Below are 18,677 nucleotides of genomic sequence, written 5' to 3' on the forward strand. Positions count from 1 at the left end.
CAGTATAGTGCTTTAAAAAAAAAAAATTGGACATCGCAGGAAAAAGTTAGAGTAAAATGTGGATTTTTTCAACTCAATTTCAATATTTATTTCAGCTGTTATTTTCTGTAGGAAAACCTTGTAGGATCTACACAAGTTACCCCTTGCTGAATTCAGAATTTGTCTACATTTCAGAAATGTTTAGCTTTCTGGGATCCAGCATTGGTTTCACACCCATTCTGTCACTAACTGGAAGGAGGCTGAAAGCACAAAAAAATAGTAAAAATAGGATATGTCCCAGTAAAATGCCAAAATTGTGTTGAAAATTGGGTTTTCCCGATTCAAGTCTGCCTGTTTCTGAAAGCTGGGAAGATGGTGATTTCAGCACTACAAACCCTTTTTGTAGATGCCATTTTCAGGGAGAAATGAAACTGTTGCGTAGGCTCTCATTATTCTAATGAGACTACTAGATTTTGAGCGGCAGAATCGCCCGTGGTGTGGGAGACTGAGTCCAGCCCACTGAGGGTGACACATGTTGCCCGAATCCTGGTTTTGCTCAGGCTAACTAGCAGGGCCTCATCACTACCAAAAGATAGTGATGACTGGGCAGCCGAGCGCATGACATACTAGGCTTCTCAGGGAAGTCGCGGTCACTCATGTCAATGGACTATCCCCTAACTAGGTGGCAATTGAGCACAGCATGTTCAGCTCTAATTCTGCCTTTCAGTTTCCCCTGGGAAGACATCAACCCCCATACCTGAGCAAAGGTTTGAGGTCAGCGTTAGCATCTGTAGCAAAGCATTCAGAAATCAGCATACAGTTGTGGTTCCCTGGCTGGAATCTTCCTCTAAAGTGTGAGGGACAAGGAAGTGTTCATATAATAACACAGCTGATGTTCGGAGAAAATGTCGATACGTAAGAATGTGTATTTTCTACGAATGTTGGAGACTAAACTTCTACCACGTTCACCGGCAATGTACCGAGCTGCAGCCTTGAATGAAGCACAGAGTGATCAAGAATGTCTTGTTTGAGAACAGAGTGCTGGTTTAGGCAAAAACAGTTAGATAGATGAAAATAAAACAAGACCGTAAAATGGTTATTGTAATAATAATAATAAAGCGAAGTTGAATAAAATATATCTAGGTTAAAGTGCACAGCGGCCTAGTGTGTTAAAATAACGTGCATGGAGCTATAACTAAAATGGCTACACAACACCCTCCCCTTGTCGGTTAAAAGTGGCTCAAAGCCAAAGCTAAAATTTTATTGCTAAAAAGCTCAACCTAAGATATATATAAAAAGCAAAGTCAATTTGGACAAGTCGAAAGGACATAAGCATCCTACAAGACAATTTAAAGCATGTGGCATAAAACCGAATTCAAAAGGCAAGTTAATTTGAAATGTTCCAATCTAGTCATGAATTATGGAGAATAGGAGATCTTCCAAACGCAACCTCAATGCGCATGTCCGGTAATGAACCCTCAGCGAGGACATCAACAGATCAGCGTCCAATGTAGGCAAGCGCTGCGCCGAAAGACAAACTTCCAGTGCATGTTCGAAAGAGCACCAGAGGCACCGAAACACAGGCTGCACACAACGCAAGACCTGTCTGAATGACAATGACAAGCCACACTCCAATTGCTCCAAGAGTGTTGCTCCAAAATACTGCATCATGTGTTCATGACACAGCTGTGCTGATGGGAGTGCCGGCTAATAAAGCCAAAGTTATCAGAAATCCCCCGAAAATACTAGAGAAAATTGAGTGGCTAGCGGATGGTATCAAACCGCATATGTAGGAGAAGGTGTGAATGAAACCAGAACCAACAGCCTTAAAAAAGTGTGCGATTCCAGTTGTACTGGACGCATTAAATATTCGTCCCACAAGTTCATCGAAGTGTCTTGGAAAGTTTGTATTTAACAGGGACTGTATTTGTGCCGATAACCTTGCCACTTGAAGTGCGTAGGTCTTGCATGCAGATGTAAGGGTCACATGCTTTTGAAACAGTAAAGCCTTGTGTCTGCTCAACTTGTCAAAATTCACGTTTGAAGTAGCAATGTGATGCCAAATTTCCGCTACCTCCTTAATTCTAGTGGGGGGGGGGAAAAGTACGTTCCCGCAGCATGTAAGTACCTTAGAGACCGAAACAACGTAAACTATTCCGGCCCGCATGCCACGACAGTCTTCACCATTGAGGAGGACGTAGCTGCCGTTTGAAAGCACCTGGAATGTAGGTCTAATCAAGGGGACTGGAACTCCCTTCAGATAAGCCAAGTTTGCAGCAGAGGCGTTACACGCCCCATGCAATGACAGCTGTTTACAAACCATTGAATGGCTGACTGAAGTCTCGCATTCACTACCACTAAGAAAGACTTCTTTCATGCCATTGAAGCATTTCTACAAGAAGGGAAGCTCCCACACCTCATGAATGTAACTATCGCCCAGTTTTTTATATCTGCCTAGCGGAATGTGTTTTAAACAGGAGGTAAATTGTAGTGTTGAAATAGGCAGATTAATAACCCCATGCATCAACCACTCAGCAGATGGGATTTCAGCCACAGTAAAAGGCAACTTTTCTAATTTCTCGATGTTAAGCATGACATAAGTTGTGTCCTTCTTAGCCATCAGTAGTAGTTGTCGCGTTAAATTAAAGGAAGAAACAATTTCCCTTGCACTGACATGCTGCCAGGGAACACGACCCGCCTTCAATGTTTGAAGTGTCCAACCCAACTTCATAATGTTCCTGATCTGAGTCTGTCCATGGTGTAAAGAAGACATATCTGATTGTATGTCTATTACAGAAGAGTCAATATTATTTCAAGTATATATCCGGTCGGACAAGGTATTAATCCCATTATCTACAACAGCTAATGCTTTTTTCAGATTTTCCTGGTCTATTTGCCTTAACCGGGCAGCTGCTTCTTGTTGAGGAAGCTTCCAAATTCCATAATAAACGCTTCCTACAGTGTTTTCTGGGGCCCAACAGGAAGTCCCGTAAATCAGTGTTATTGGACAGGAGACTGAGGTGTTCTCTAACCGCATCTAGTGAGGATGATATTAACCATTACTGGCACAATTTTCCTACACTATATGTCGTGACTATATCTGCATGTTCCGATGATATATAGCGAGGGTCTGGCCTACTAGCTCTAAAACCCCTAAGGAGTCAATAAAACATTGATGTCACCCATTGGTATCTATTTGCCACAGTAACTACCCACCAGGACGTGTCAGTGAAGTATTAAACATACCATTCTGGACCCATTCATCAAGCTGATTTTCAGTTGCATTTATATATTTTTGCCATTTATAAAAAACTTTGCGGGGGCAGGTATACTGTGCATATTTAATTCCTTAATTTTAGCTAAGCGTAAACAACTTGTCTGTTGTACTGTTTCGTTTAAGAAGATCATTTGTACAGGAATAAGGCATGCTCTAAACAAAGCTCCCTTTCCCTTAACTTGCCAATTTCTTGTTCCCCACACACTTTTCAGATCCATCGTTTTCAGCCAATATTCATAGCCTTCTATAGACAACCGGGAAACAAAGTATTCTGAAGATATCAATTTGGTATTACTCATTAATATTATATATATATTTATATATATATTTAATAGGTGGTACTTTAAAATAATATGACTCAGCATTTTTCACATTGTGCCCAGAAAAATATGCAAACTTTTCAAAGTATGTTTTGGAACTCCTCTGTGGTGGAGTCGGACAATGTTCCCATTGTGCATAATCAAAAACAGTTTTGGGGCCACTCGCTCTATGTATGAAATGGTGTCCATAATAATTATAGTAAAACATATCACCATAATTTTCCTTAAATTGGTAAACATCTTCGTTTTCAAAGACAGTATAATATTGCAATTCAGTCATCATGGAATCGACTGTTTTCACATCCCAATCATCAGAAACAATGCCTGGTATTACTCGATCATTTATTGATAGTTTAAACACATACGGTATTTGAATAACTTCTGTGGGACCGTATATATCAAACATTACTCAGTCCCAAACAGTCCCATCAGGAATTGGTACTGCGGAAATATTCACAAATGACAAGTCTCTGCGGGCCTTATGTGATGAAAAATTTGGCTTCAAAACCTCCTCCCCCGGTTCAACTGTTGATTTGTCAGGAAGAAAGTGACCATTTATTAGTAAGAAAAAGGTAATGACAAAACCAATCCAAAGAAAAAAGGCTAAGAGAGTCAAAGAAAGCCATAGATAGTTCCATGGAAAAATAAAATAGGTTTCTTTAAGCTAATTTTTTCGCTTAAGTGCTCTTGACAAGTCAGCTGTTGAAGAGGCGAATGAGTCTGAGAAGTCATTGTTGAAGTCAGAAAAATATCCAGAGGCAGTTCGTGCAAATGGTGGAGCCGTTGTCAGTGGTGGAGTTGGTGTTTCCTGTGGTGGCACACTATAGATAGCACCATCCGTCTGTGTTGGAGTGGAGTCGACTTTGGTCAAATATTTCTAAATTGTTTGATGTTAGAGGAACCAAAGCAAGATCATCTTGCACCCTCCCCAAGCTCGGAGAGGTGTCGGTATAAACGACTTGTTCAGGAACCTCTTCGCCAGTAGTGAGAGGGATTCGGGAACTAATGGATTTTCCCCTTGGTCGGCTGTGTAAGATCAGCCACATGGTGTAGTTTGACATTGTCGATGGAGACAAAACGATTTTTTTGGCACCTGCCAACGGTGGTAGAATTACAGTTGTGGTACCGTGTATTCCTAGTACTGGGACTGGTGCTCGATAGGAAGCGCCAAATTCCTTTTTCACAGAGACCATCTCGCGTACGAGATCCCCAACTTTAGGCATCCAGCCGGTAGATGTTACAGGTACATGCTTGATTCCTGTGGAGGCAGCACTGATAGAAGAATTATCATCAGGGAACTGTTGCAATTACTGACACATTCATTTATTTATGTCAAAAGGTGTTTCTGCTGCCTCCACGCCAGGACCATCAAGATCCGGAACATACATTTGAGTTCCAAATAGGCACTCATATGAAGTACGACCCCCCCCAGGGACCTTCTAGGCAGATAATTTAGTGCTCTCTGGACTCCATATAGGTGGTTCAGCCAACTACGATCCGTACCTAAGACTCTGGCTGTTAAGGATTGCTTTAAACCACGGTTTAATCACTCCACTACACTATTTCTCTCTGGATGAAATGGAGACGAGTACTGGAGTTGGACCCCCAATAAAGCCATGGCGTCCCTGAATGCCCTTGAAGCGAAAGCAGGGACCTGGTCCGAATGGAATGCCGCAACCGCATATGTACCGATAAAGACTCGTAAATCTTTAATAACAGTCCGAGCGACAGCCGAGCGTTGTGGCCACACCCAAACAAATCTGGAGCATGAAATAGCAGCAACTATACTTGTATGCACTATCTGGTGTTAAGGGACCACAGTGGTCCAAGTACACAAACTGTAATGGTTTGTTTGAAATTAAGAGGGGCGTCTGCGGCGGGCGTTTGGCAGTAGAAACTTTAATTTGTTGGCAGATGTCACAACAAAGGACATTCTTCTTGGTCTCTTTGTAAAGACCTGGCCACCAATAACAGGCCTGCAGGATCGAAATTGTAGCCGCACACCAGCATGGGCAGATGCCACCCCCTCATGCGCTGCTTTAATCAATTGTGATCTTATGTCTATTTGGAACGTCTCGTACACCTACGCCTGGTATCTTAACCTCAGCGTTCAGCCTACCCACCCCATTCAGTAGTGATACTTGTTAGGAAATCTTTTAGGATAGGTCTTACCATCAGCCGTAGCGGTCACGGTAGCCCAAATGTCTGCGTCCGGTTTTGAGCTCTAATGAGTCACTGCAGCTACAGCAGCCACTGACACTGCTGACTTTGCAGCTTCATCAGCCAATGTATTTCCAGCAACGTGTATCCCAACGCGCTGGTGTCCAAGTGTATGTACAACGTGGCCATTTGGTAGTGTCTCTTTCAGATCTGCTACTTTCCCCCACAGAAGTTTGTGTTTGATGGTGTTGCCTTTGGAATCTCTGAACCCATTCTGGCGCCAATAATGCAGGTATTTATTAAAGGACTGGACGCAATAATACGAATCACAAACAATCAGCGTAGGCTGTGCAGGATCTGTGTGTTCTAGTGCCATCAGCAGAGCTTTTAGTTCTGCCAACTGTGCAGTGCAATCCCCTAGGGTTTGCGTAAAGGTATGTAGAGGACAACATTTATCGCCCTCCATATAGCCACTTCCGACTGCGCAAGCAGCAGAATACAGGTGTTTAGTGCCAACTGCAGGTTGTGCTGAGTCATCGGTATACATGACTATGATATTGTTCAATGGGCAATGTATTTGCGGGAACTGGATATTCTATTTCGTATTGCAACAATTATTGCGTTTGTAACTTCGGGTCAAAAATTTCGTCTACATCAGTGGCTGTCAGAGACGTAGACCATTGTATCCAACGTAGATGCAATGCTTTTGCGCTTGGAATGCTTGCTTTTGTAACAGCCTCTAGGGCTGGGATCCGAGAAACAACAATAATACGTCTGTGGGAGCAAAGCGTTGTTCTGCCGCTGAATATAAGTGTGATTTGTATGCAATTGGGACTGGCTCACCTTCATTGAATGCAACATAGGTGAAACCGATGGCCCCAGCTATTACTCTGATGACCAAGTATGCTTTGTTGTCCCTTGTGTGTAAGTGTCGTGCTGCAAGCATGTCTGTTTGCAACTCTCGAAGAATGCGCGTGTGTTCAATTGTCCAAAATGTACTTGAAAAATCAGGGCGTATGAGATCATATAAATGTTTTATGCATGTAGCATAATCTGGAATGTAAGTTCTGCCCAAATTTAGGAAACCCAATAGAGATTGGAATTTTTTTGATCTTATTTGGTGGTTGTAACTGAGCACATTTTTCTAAGAATTGTGGCGCTAGGCTCTTTCCTTCACTTGACAGCTCATATCCCAAAAACAGGATGCTGAGGAATTTTTGTTTTTTTGAAGTTAAATTTGTAACCAAATTCAGCAAATCCGACAACAATGCGGGCTACCCGTCTTAAATGTTGTAGCAATTCATCATCCATAAGATAAATATCCTCATAGGACAATGCCTCAGGGTCAATCTTGTGCAAAATTGCAGTAACAGGAGCTGCAAACAGTCCTGGGCTGGTCTTATACCCCTGAGGTAAACAACAGATTTTTTTTCTGGGAGCCTAGTGCACTGACACTTGTTAAGTCTATACTCTCATGCGCAGAACAAACCTTTAGAAATGTCCAGTGTTGTTTAGTATTTGCTTCGCACTATATTATTAATTAGTGCTGTGCTATGTGAATTTTGTATAGCATATGTGCATGTATGACTGACTATTCTATATGAATGGTCTGGCTTAGCCACTGGGAATAATGGATTATTCATTGCGGAGACACAGGGTTCAATTACGCCCTGGTACTCTAAGTGAGTGAGTATTTCTCTCACCGGTGCTTTTGCTTTATGTTTTATAGGATACTGCGTTTGAGGTTCACTTTAATTGGAATTACATGGTAGGCGGATTCCTTATCCCATCCTATGTGATTTCGGTATAATGCAGGTGCTTGTGCCAAACCCCATTCAATAGAATAGGATCCGGCGAGTTCCTCTGGAACAAGGGGCGAGAAGGAAGGCTTAATGACATCTTCTCCATATGGGCAGGTATGGACAAATTCAGGTGGCCAAGCTTGTTCTGCCAACAAATCATATATGTTAACCACACGATCCCAAATGATTGAGTCTATTATGCGTTCGATGTCTCCTAACTGAAGCGTTACGTCATACACCCTATCAGCCGTGGAGACACGCATGTCTTCAGTTTCTACTTGTATAAAGTTATCAGTTGCTTTCACCTCCAGATGCTCTAGAAGATTCCGGCGAACTATTGTGACCTCTGCCGCGCTGTCTAGCAACGCTAGAGCCCATTTCTTGTTCTTCAAGAGGACCCTTTTCCTGAGTGGCATGTCGGACTGCGACTGCTGCCACTTTTTCCTTTTTGAATTGTGGTTTTTGTTGGGTGGGTTTCTCTTCCTTTTTAACAGAAACCTCAGAAGAGCGTTGTGATTCCTGTCTCGGTTTCACGTACTCTGTCCTTCGCTCTGATCGGCCACCTCTCTCATTTCTTTTTTCCGATGAGTCCTGAAAGGAACGAGATCAGCGTGTATCAGTATATTGATATCTATCAGGCGTTTTTATATTATCTCTATTTTTGAGATTATATCTATTCTGTGGGGTCTCCATACGCGGAGATTCTCACCTCTCTTTTTTAGGAGTTTGTTGCTTTTTATCCCAGCATTTATTACCCTCAGGTGCCTGCTTGGGGGAATCTTTACTCGATTTACCCTGAAATTGTGGTTTGGATGGTCGGGCCCCTAAGATGGCTTGACCAATACTAGAATAGGTCTCTGCAATTATTGTGGGCAGCTCTTTTGCCTGGTCCTGTTGAGGAACGTCATGGAGCCACATGCGCACTGCAAGCACTACCGCTTCCCTTTAAGATTACTTAAAATAATTGAGGATGCTGTGGCAAAATTGCCCATCAATTGCATCCCCAAATCTAGGGCTGAGGCATCCCCATACTCATCTTCAATTTGTTTCAACACTTCCGGTAAATTGGCAAGTGTGGGTGTACTGTGTGCGGTTGTATAGAGCGCGGCAAATACTGTGACCCAGGTATTACAGTAATCAACTGTAGGGACCATCCTAAAAAGCAAGCACATTGTTAATATTCTATGTTTATCCTGAGTTCCCGTATGGGGAAATAATGCCTCCAGCGCATTAATTTGTTGTGCTAACCAAAACGGAGTTTCCTCTCGTTTGGCAGGTACTTTACCCATGATCGAATGTACTGTTGCAGGATTTATACCTGGCACTACTGCAAGCGGATATGCTGGAGCAGCACATGCTGGGTTTGTATTTGATGTTTGCATTACAAATTGTACTAATCGTCTATATATAGATGTAAATTCAGTATATAATCAACGAACCTCAGCTACTGCTAAATTTGCAACTGCAGGATGTGGTGTATAGGTGGCCAACAAAGGTCAGGTAGGACCATTGTTACTTAGAGGACCTAACCATACTGGTAAACTTGTGTGAGGTAAGGTGCCATCAAGCCAATTATGTTCTTGATAAGATAAAGGTATTTCTAAATATGCGTATGCTCTGTATTGTCCAGGCGCATTTACAGGTGTATAATGGTGAAATGTATTTGTATTCCCATCAACTGCTGGAAATGTGACCCAAGAATAGAAAAGTTCTGCTCTCTAAGCTGCTTGGGCATCCACCACAAATGTGACTGGACCACCCTGGGCTGTTAGGCCATTCGCTAATAAATGTGCAGTTAGAGGGTGTCTCATATTAACCGCTATTTGTACCAGCTGTGGATTTGCCATTGTAGGAACACTATAATTTCAGAGAAGGCACACCAAATAGAGCTTTCCTTTTAAAGTTCAAGCTTGAACAACCTCCAGCTGCAAATAGGATAGCCGATGCAGCTGGGGTGGAAATCCTCAGTACCACGGACGTCTCCGCATACAGTATTGAGGTGTCATATATAATGAGACAAAGATACTCCGGAGGGCCCCAAAATTAGAACCTGACCAAATGTTGGGGCGCCATGTCGCGTAGGCTCATTATGCTAATGAGACTACTGGGTTTTGAGCAGCAGAATCGCCCGGGGTGTGGGAGACTGAGTCCAACCCACTGCGGGTGACACCTGTCGCCCCAATCCGGGTTTTGCTCCGGCTAACTAGCAGTGCCTCATCTCTACCAAAAGATAGTGATGACTGGGCAGCCGAGCGCATGACATACTAGGCTTCTCAGGGAAGTCGTGGTCACTCAGGTCGCATCCGGTTCTCTCATTTACAATTCTGTCTCATATATAAATGACAAACAGAGGCAGTATATGTTTCAGTAATGAGTTTAATAAAACGACTGCATCTTAGATAGCAAAGCGTGAGCTGCAATAACCAGGATGACACAATATGACAATAGTAAAATTGTGACAAGAAGAGTGAAGCATAAAAACAACGCTATCATATTGTCGCTTTGATCAATGGACTATTCCCTAACTATGTGGCAGTTGAGCACAGCATGTTAAGCTCTAATTCTGCCCTTCAGGTTCCCCTGGGAAGACATCAACCCCCATACCTGAGCAAAGGCTTGTGGTCTGCGTTAGCATCTGTAGCGAAGCAATCAGCATACAGTTGTGGTTCCCTGGCTGGAATCTCCCTCTAACGTGTAAGGGACAAGGAAGTGTTCATATAATAACAGCTGATGTTCGGAGAAAATGTCCCTACATAAGAATGTGTATTTTCTACAAATCTCGAAGACTAAACTCCTACCATGTTCACCAGCAATGTACCGAGCTGCAGCCTTGAATGAAGCACAGTGATCAAGAATGTCTTGTTTGAGAACAGAGTGCTGGCTTAGGCAAAAACAGTTAGATAGATGAAAATAAAACAAGACCGTAAAATGGTTATTGTAATAATAATAAAGTGAAACTGAATAAAATATATCTAGGTTAAAGTGCACATCAGCCTAGTGTGTTAAAATAATGTCCATGGAGCTATAACTAAAATGGCTACACAACAAAAACCTTCTTCTGCAGCCCTTTAAAAAAATAAATACAAATAAAAAAAACTTTTTGCTGTATTTTGGCTAATTTCTCGGTCTCCTTCAGGGGAACCCACAAAGTCTGGGTACCTATAGAGTCCCTAGGATGTTGGGGAAAAAAGGACACAAATTTGGCATGGGTAGCTTATGTGGACAAAACGTTATGAGGGCCTAAGCGTGAACTGCCCCAAACAGCCAAAAAAGGCTTGGCACCTGAGTGGGAAAAGGCCTGGTAGCGAAGGGGTTAAAGATTGTTTAAGGCGTTCATAAGTAAATAATTAACCCAGGGTAAGATTACAGTCCATCACTAAGGTTTGGAAATCTAGTAGCTCGCCATCAATAAACAAGTACTCACATTTGGAGTGTCCTGTCGCATGCCACTGATGGAGTTGCCCTGAGTAAACTCATCCTGTTAGAGTGGGGACACCTAGCAAAGGTAGTGCAGAAATGTAGTTTTTTTTTTCATGTTAGTGGATTAACGGGTTCTAGTAAGGTTAAAGAAAGTGATGTGAAATAACCTTGAGTTGGGGAGAATGGTCAGTAGTAAACAACGAGTGGTGCAGTAAAGCCCTCCTTGAACTCTTTATGGGTAAACGCCATTCATGCAGGGGTTGGCCAGACAGCCAGTGAGCAACCCAATGGAGCTGTACGTCTAAATAATAGTGTTCCCAGTCTGGAAGGGCTAGTCCACTGCAGTCACAGGTAGATTTAGAGTGGAAATAGAATACTGGTGGCACCCGGCCCCCAAATCAGATGTGGGAGGTGTCTGAAGAAAGAACAAGGGATGAGCAGGGCAAGGTTTGCAAAGTAATACAAAAAAATGAGGCAGTACTACCATCTTCACTACTGCCAGGTGCCCATTCTTGAAAACATAAGTGAAGGCCAAAAAGCAAACTGGGCATGGAGGGACTGCACTGCTCTGCTCAGATTTCAATCTTGGAAATCAGTGGGGAAATAGTAGATACAAGTCCCTAGGTACCAAGAAGTAACTGATTCCCAGTTCAATCTGGGGTCTATTTGTATATAAAGGGGAATACGCCACCATATGTTAAATAAATACTTCTTAAAATGTTTATCATGTTCTTACATTTGGCGTGTGTAATTTACATCCCAAATACTTTGAAGAGTCTATCTGCACTTTGGCCCTTAGGGAAGAGAGAGATCACTGTTTTGGCCTTGGCTTGATGGCAGAACAATTTTAAGCTATGGACAGAGTAGGCAATTGCCCAGGGAACAACCTTCCAAAGGGTCTGGCACCTGCTCATTCTTCACAAACATGGCCAGCAGACCATTGCACCAGCAGAGTTTGGCAGGGCCGGTGGGGTCTGCTTGTCCAACCACTTGGTAGTGCCTCTTCCGTTTCTCTCCTCTATGCTGAGACAACTCCCCTGGTATGCAATACTTTCGGATACTCATGGCGAGCTTTTCTTGTCTCATTTTAGGAATTGTCCATCTTGTTCTTCTCTTACTTATTTATCCAGTTCTTAGCAACAGCCCCTTAAATCAGCTGCTGTGCATCTGCCATCTGATTTAATCATACTCTAATTCTCTTTGAGAAGTTACGAGCTTCAAGTTACGAGATAATGCAAGCTCTAGTGCTGCAAGACTACAGAAAAGCTGTGGGTACTTCACATCCTGACTAGAGATGCAAGACTATCACCAACACCATCTGCTCTTCCTCATTACAGTTATTTAGGTTTGAAGTCAACTGGAGGTTGAGGTGACCCGGATGTTTTTGTTCAACTTGTCTAAACTAGCAGAAGGTCACTTAACTTAATGTTTTCAAAACTGTAAGCCACATGTTTTAAAATGTTTAAAACTATAAACAAAATGTGGCTGTTGCTTTCTCTCCAAGTAAGATTGGGTAAAGTTGGAAAGGCTGGATGCCCTTGACACTGTGCTCAAGGGCATTAATTTACTACTGAACAAGAACATAATGTGCCATTTGCATGTAGCATAACCAGAGGCAATCACATAAAGACCACAGTGAATAAGTAGTGGTATGTAGAAAATAGTAAATAAATGCACTGATAAAGTAGTCTTGTGTAGAGTCTCCTTGGATGGGTCTCTACAATTGACTTTGTCCTGAATTTTGACCTGTCTTCCAAAATATTTTACAGTCCTGTCCAGATTTTGCCTCCAGAACAGGTAATCACCCTAACTGACATTCTAAATTCAATTGTCTTGGCAGCAGTGGGAGGGGAGTGCGGGGGGGGGGAAGGGGAAGAGGTAGAACTGTCTGGTTCACAGCCCTTACACTTCTACAGCAGACTGACTCAAGAGGCAGGGAGCCAACATGTTGGATTATCTAAACCATTTAACCTCACCACAACTGACAATGTTCAAAGGCTGTGGATAAGATCAGAAACAGGTTAGTCAAATTTCCTGACAATCGACCTTGGCAGAAACAGCTCCACTTTGGTGACAGGACAGGTGTCTCTAATAACCACCTGAAAGTTTATGGTTACAGAATTAACATTAAACAATAGCTCTTGTGGGAGGACAAAACAGGGTTTATCAATTTCCAAAGGAGGATTTGTTTTCTTAGAAAAATGAAATCTGCAAAGTGTTCCTTGTTTAAAAACCTTTTGATCATATCACTGCACTGCTGCCTAGAACAGGACAGACTAGCGATAGATACTTTACAACCATTAACTGTTTACAAAAATGTTCACGGAATTAACCATTAGGATCATCATGAGGCACATACTCCCATGATTTATGGTAAATATTCAACATGCTAAATCCAAGAAGTTTTTTAATGGGATCATACAAACCTCACTAAAACACACACAAAACAGTGTCCTGAAATCCTAATTCACAAATGTGCTCAATAAACAGGATGGAACATTACAGCAATTTACATGAACAGCACATCCTTACAAGCTCTACTTGGATTTACCCTGCAGTTACTTCTAAAAGTCTACATAATAAAAACGTATTTTTGTTTTTTAAATATTTTGGTGAGAAGAAAAATCTGGGAATAGGAAGCTGATCTGTTTAAAAATAAAATACATCCTAAAATACCCCAACAGTGAACAGCTTCACATCTGTTTGGTAAGACATTTTGCCTCAAATAGCATAAACATAAATAAAAGGTATGCTGTGAATGCAGTGATTTTAATCCACAGGTGGACAACCAAATGTGTCACCGTTCAGTATTACGCAAAACAAATCGCAATTTATTTTAGTGTTAACATAGGGCATCTTTTGATCTAGTTTTTCTGAACGTATTTAAAGACTACCAAATGAGACAAAAATAGAAGATTACAATTTAAGATAGTGTAGTGATGAAGTAAGGCTTAACAAGAGTATCAAGCTATAAAAATAAATGAGGAACTTCCAAGACCATTCTAGGGCCTTTCACCACTGGATAGTCGCTGACATACCCTATGAGCCTGTGACAGATCTCAATGAAATCACCACCATTGACCTGATTTCACAATCACAGGCACCTTTTCATTCATTCAGACTGGCTCAGCACCCTCAACACGGATCAACTTAGCCCCAAAAACAATATTGACAAGGACATCAACAACTGGATCAATAACTGCACGGACTCCCTCACACCCATCAAACTCAACAAGCATAGTAGATCAAACAAGCAGGCCAGCTGGTACACAAAAGACCTCTGAAACACCAAACACCTTAAAGAGGTAGAAAGGAAATGGGAAGCCAGTCACCACAGACTGAACTATCTACAAGGCTGCACACAGATGCTATCACCAGCAAATAAGACACCATGAAAAAAGCACTATCGGATCACATAGAAGAAAACAGTTGCAAGGAGATTTCCTTAATCATTATGGATTTCCCTTCACCCTTAGCCACTGTCAACAACATTGCTGCCGTCCAACAATGCTGTGACAACCTATCCAACTTCTTCCACAGGAAAATCGTAAATGTCTACAACAACCTTGCACACCAACCCAACCCCAGAGAACTTGTAGCTAATCTAACCTACTCACCACCAACCAGGACAGCCACTCGACTGAATAGACAACCCTGACCAGAAACAACACAGCAGCAGTCATGCATATCATCTACTTAGGGGGCCCAACTGACCCATGCCCCCACACTACATCTACAACTTGGGACCATCACCAATCAGCACCACTTTGACTCACATCATCAACACCTCCATCATGTCCACCACTTTTCCAGATGGATGGAAACTTGCAGAAATCAGCGTCCTCCTCAAGAATCCCAGAGCTGACCTGAATCAACTGAGCAACCTCCGGCCTGGCTTCCTGCTCCCCTATCCAGCCAAAGTGATTGACAAAACCATCAATAAGCAACTCACAACCCAACTCGAACTTCACCATGTTTTGGACAACACTCAATCAGGATTAAAAAAAGAACCGCAGCGCTCATCGCGGCCACCAACGACATTTGAATCAACATGGACAGAGAAAAAACAGCAACATGCATCCTGATCAACATCTCAATGGCCTTCAACACTGTCTCCCAGAGAACCCTCATCAGAAGATATCAAAAGACTGGCATTATAAATCTCTGCTCTCAAATGGATCTGTTCCTTCCTCACTGGAAGAACTCAAAGGGTCAGGCTGACACTCTTCACATCAGACACCAAGAGAATGATAAACTGAGTCCCAGAAAGATTGTCCCTTTGCCCCACCCTTTACAACATATACATGACCCCACTCGCCAACTGATGACAAGACATCACCATAATCTCCTAAACCAATGACATCCAACTCATCCTCTCCCTGACAGACAAGACACCTACCACCAGGAGCAACTTCACCAACTGCATTACCATGGTAGCAGACTGGATGAGAACCAACTGCCTGCAGCTCAACTCCGACAGGACGGAAGTATTGGCCTTCAGCAACAAGACAGCCCCATGGGACTCCACCTGGTGGCCTTCGGAGCTAGAACCAAAACCCACAGACCACGAAAGAAATAGGAGGATCATCCTAGATGACAAGGTCAACATGACAGCAAGTCAATGCAGTGTGCACCTCCTGTTCCGCATCCTACGCATGCTACGAAAGATATTGGAATGGTTGCCTAAGAACACCACATGGACTGTCATACATGCACTCACCACCAGCAGGCTGGACTCCAGCAACACTCTGTGCCGTAATTTTCAAACAACTCCAAAAGAGACTCTAGCCCATCCACACCACCACTGCAAGACTCATACTCCACATCACACCGCAACTCAAGAAACTTCACTGGCACCCCAATCACAAGTGCAGACAATTCAAACTTCTCATGCACACATAAAAAGCCCTACACAACACAGGACCAGAACACCTTAACAGCCACATACACTTTCACCAACCCACCAGACACAGATGTTCTGCCACATTCTCTCTCACCCTGCATCCACAAAAGCAAAACTGGAGGTTGTTCTTTCTCCAACATTGCACCCACGCCCTAGAATGACCTTCCTCAACACCTCAGAACCTCCTCCTCACTTCTCGAGTTCCACTAGAAGCTGAGAATCTGGCTCTTCATACAGGCACATTGGGGACCACACACCTACACACCTGCCCAAGTACCTAGATACACTCTCGGGTGATTAGTACACTACATAAAACAATATGACATTCTATTTTTTTTAAGTTGCTTCTCTTCTGTATTTTCTTGTAAGAGAGGCATCCTGTAGTGTCTGAAACAGGTGTACCACGATATGGATATCAAACTGATGCTGCATAAACCGAGACTCTGGCTCGGTTCTATACAGTTTGTTTTCATACCTACTGGTGACACAAATGAACTTAATCCAATCGACCAGAACTGAATGTGAAAGACAATCTATTGTAGGCCTGACCCCACCAAGTATATAAATGAGGTAGTGTCAATGCTTTTTCGATACGAATACGGAGCATTGGTAAGCCAAACTATAGTTCATTAAAGATTTACACACTCAATCACAAGAAACAGAATGTATTTCAACATATTTATTTTGAAACCGTTATTTGAAAATGCTGGGACCTAGTGCACATAATATTGGTAACATCAGGAAGACAATACAAAGCAGCTAAGCTTTTCAATAAAAGTGAAAACAGGGAAAATCGTACCACCACAATTTATGGCCCATACACCCTCACTGTTATCTCTAAGCACTATACTGGTTCTAGCAGATTAATAAAAAAATAAGCTTGAGTTTCGGAGATGGTGTGCATGTCTGCACTACAGAGTTTTTTGTCTGTTTGGAATAGCTTATCAGCCATTTCAAGCACAAGGTCAACAGCCTTGTGACAACACAATGAAGGCATCAGTTTGTGAAGGCAGAAAGGAATGTTTTGAGAGCCACGGGGAGTCTTGCTTGAGGCTTCTTCAGTCGAGATGGAATCTGGTGCTATGCTCACCGGGATCTGCAATCTGCATCTGTGAAGTGGGAGATGTTTTTCTCCTAACTATGTGGTCAAGCAACAGTCCTTCTTTACTGAATCTTACCACAGACTGGAATTTCTGACATAAGATGAGGAAATGTTTCAGATTATACGCATCAAGGTGTGTTTCCCCAGACGTTTCCCTATGGACATATAAGGTGAGTGGACAACAATTCAGACAATACTATTTTGGCGATATGTATGTATTTGTTCTTATTTGACCTCGAAGAATGCACCTGTCCCGGACTAGAGCTTTTTTTTTAATTGATGTCTATATCTAAATGGCTTGACACTTTCACAGTTCTTGGAAAGATAGGAACAGACATCTGTGTCAAAGGCAGACATGATGATTCTGCATAACTTGAAGAAAAAGAGCAACCTCCATTGTTCAAAGATGGCAGCCTCCATGGTCATAGATGGTGACCTCCATTACCTAGGATGGATTCTGGGCCAAAGGTCAACTGAACAGGCTACCTAAAATGGAGATTATAGCTAAAATGGAACCTGTCCTGTAGGTGTTAAAGAACTTACAACTAATAGAAAGAAACCTAAAAGCAAGTGATTAAAATAGCTAAAATATAATTAGGAAGGGAACCAGCCATAAGAGTTGTGATATTCCTGTCATAATTGTATTAGCTAAATAGTCATTAAATTATTATTGAATCTGTTTTTGATTGATCTTGCTTATCAGACATGCATTATACATTTAAAGACTAAAAGGCCATGCCAGAAAACATTCATTTGATGAGGTAGCACTTCATCACTTGTTACATGTTAAATAAAACATCCCTTCAAACTGAAATTAAAAAAAAAAAAAAAAAGAGAGTCTCTGCTCTGGAAGACATGAACCTTACAACACCACCAGCTTCTGCAGCCTGCCTCCTCTGACAAGGCTCACACTTCCTTTTCTATTCTTTACAGGGGTTCCACAAAGCCCCCAGCTTCATAGTTTACATTACCCTCCCAGCACCTCATGTGGTGTGCCAACCTGCAAAAGTCCACTGGCTAATGAAAGGGGCAACAGAACCACTTACCCTCCAAGACAATTAAAACATTTTTCCGAAAATCAGAGGATGACGTGCTTTTAAAAAGTATAGGAACTATGATGTGTTTCATAGGACGGGGGTCAGCAACGTTGTGGGCAAGGCAGCAACAAGTATGGGAACTGTTAGTGTAAAGCTAACAGACTGGGGAAATAGATCCCTAATGATCCCACTCACTTCAACCACTGCCTTAAACTGAATGATGGGTTCGCAACAACTCAATTGAAAGGATCCCAGATATCGCAATCACAGCGTCACAGTAAACAAAGGGTGTTAAACTGATTAAATGCAGTGCTTAAACACCCATGCATGGATTATTATTAAATTTGCAGTACCTGCAATTCTGTGTCATGGTCATTCTACTGAGGGCGGCAAGGTAGGCAAAATTAAAGCACTCCGATTGTCTAGTTATCATTTTATATCCTACACCAGCACCTACACGCAGAAAGCACCCACCCACCCACCCACCCACACACTCACATTGATGAAAAATTTACTCCTGCCATGTTTCATACCTCTTTCTTTCAAAGTGTTCATCTGGTCTTCTGCAAGTGCCTCATTCAGTTGACGCTTGGCCACACTGACAGGAGAGTTTGGCTGTATAGTAGCCACCAAAGTAACACCGCCCTTCAAGAAAATCAAAAAGGTCTGAGATCAAT

The 18,677-nt window shown here is 42.4% G+C and overlaps 1 protein-coding gene across 1 annotated transcript in view; it reads right to left on the reverse strand.

The window, feature by feature from the left end:
• Positions 1-18,677, reverse strand: part of LOC138265878 (uncharacterized) — a 194,768-nt gene that overhangs the window by 20,135 nt on the left and 155,956 nt on the right. Inside the window, exon 9 of the mRNA XM_069213998.1 lies at positions 18,534-18,645. Coding sequence (XP_069070099.1) covers positions 18,534-18,645 — 112 coding nt within the window. The remainder of the gene's footprint in view (positions 1-18,533; positions 18,646-18,677) is intronic.

Source organism: Pleurodeles waltl, chromosome 11 (genome assembly GCF_031143425.1).
Source record: "Pleurodeles waltl isolate 20211129_DDA chromosome 11, aPleWal1.hap1.20221129, whole genome shotgun sequence".
NCBI lineage: Eukaryota > Metazoa > Chordata > Amphibia > Caudata > Salamandridae > Pleurodeles > Pleurodeles waltl.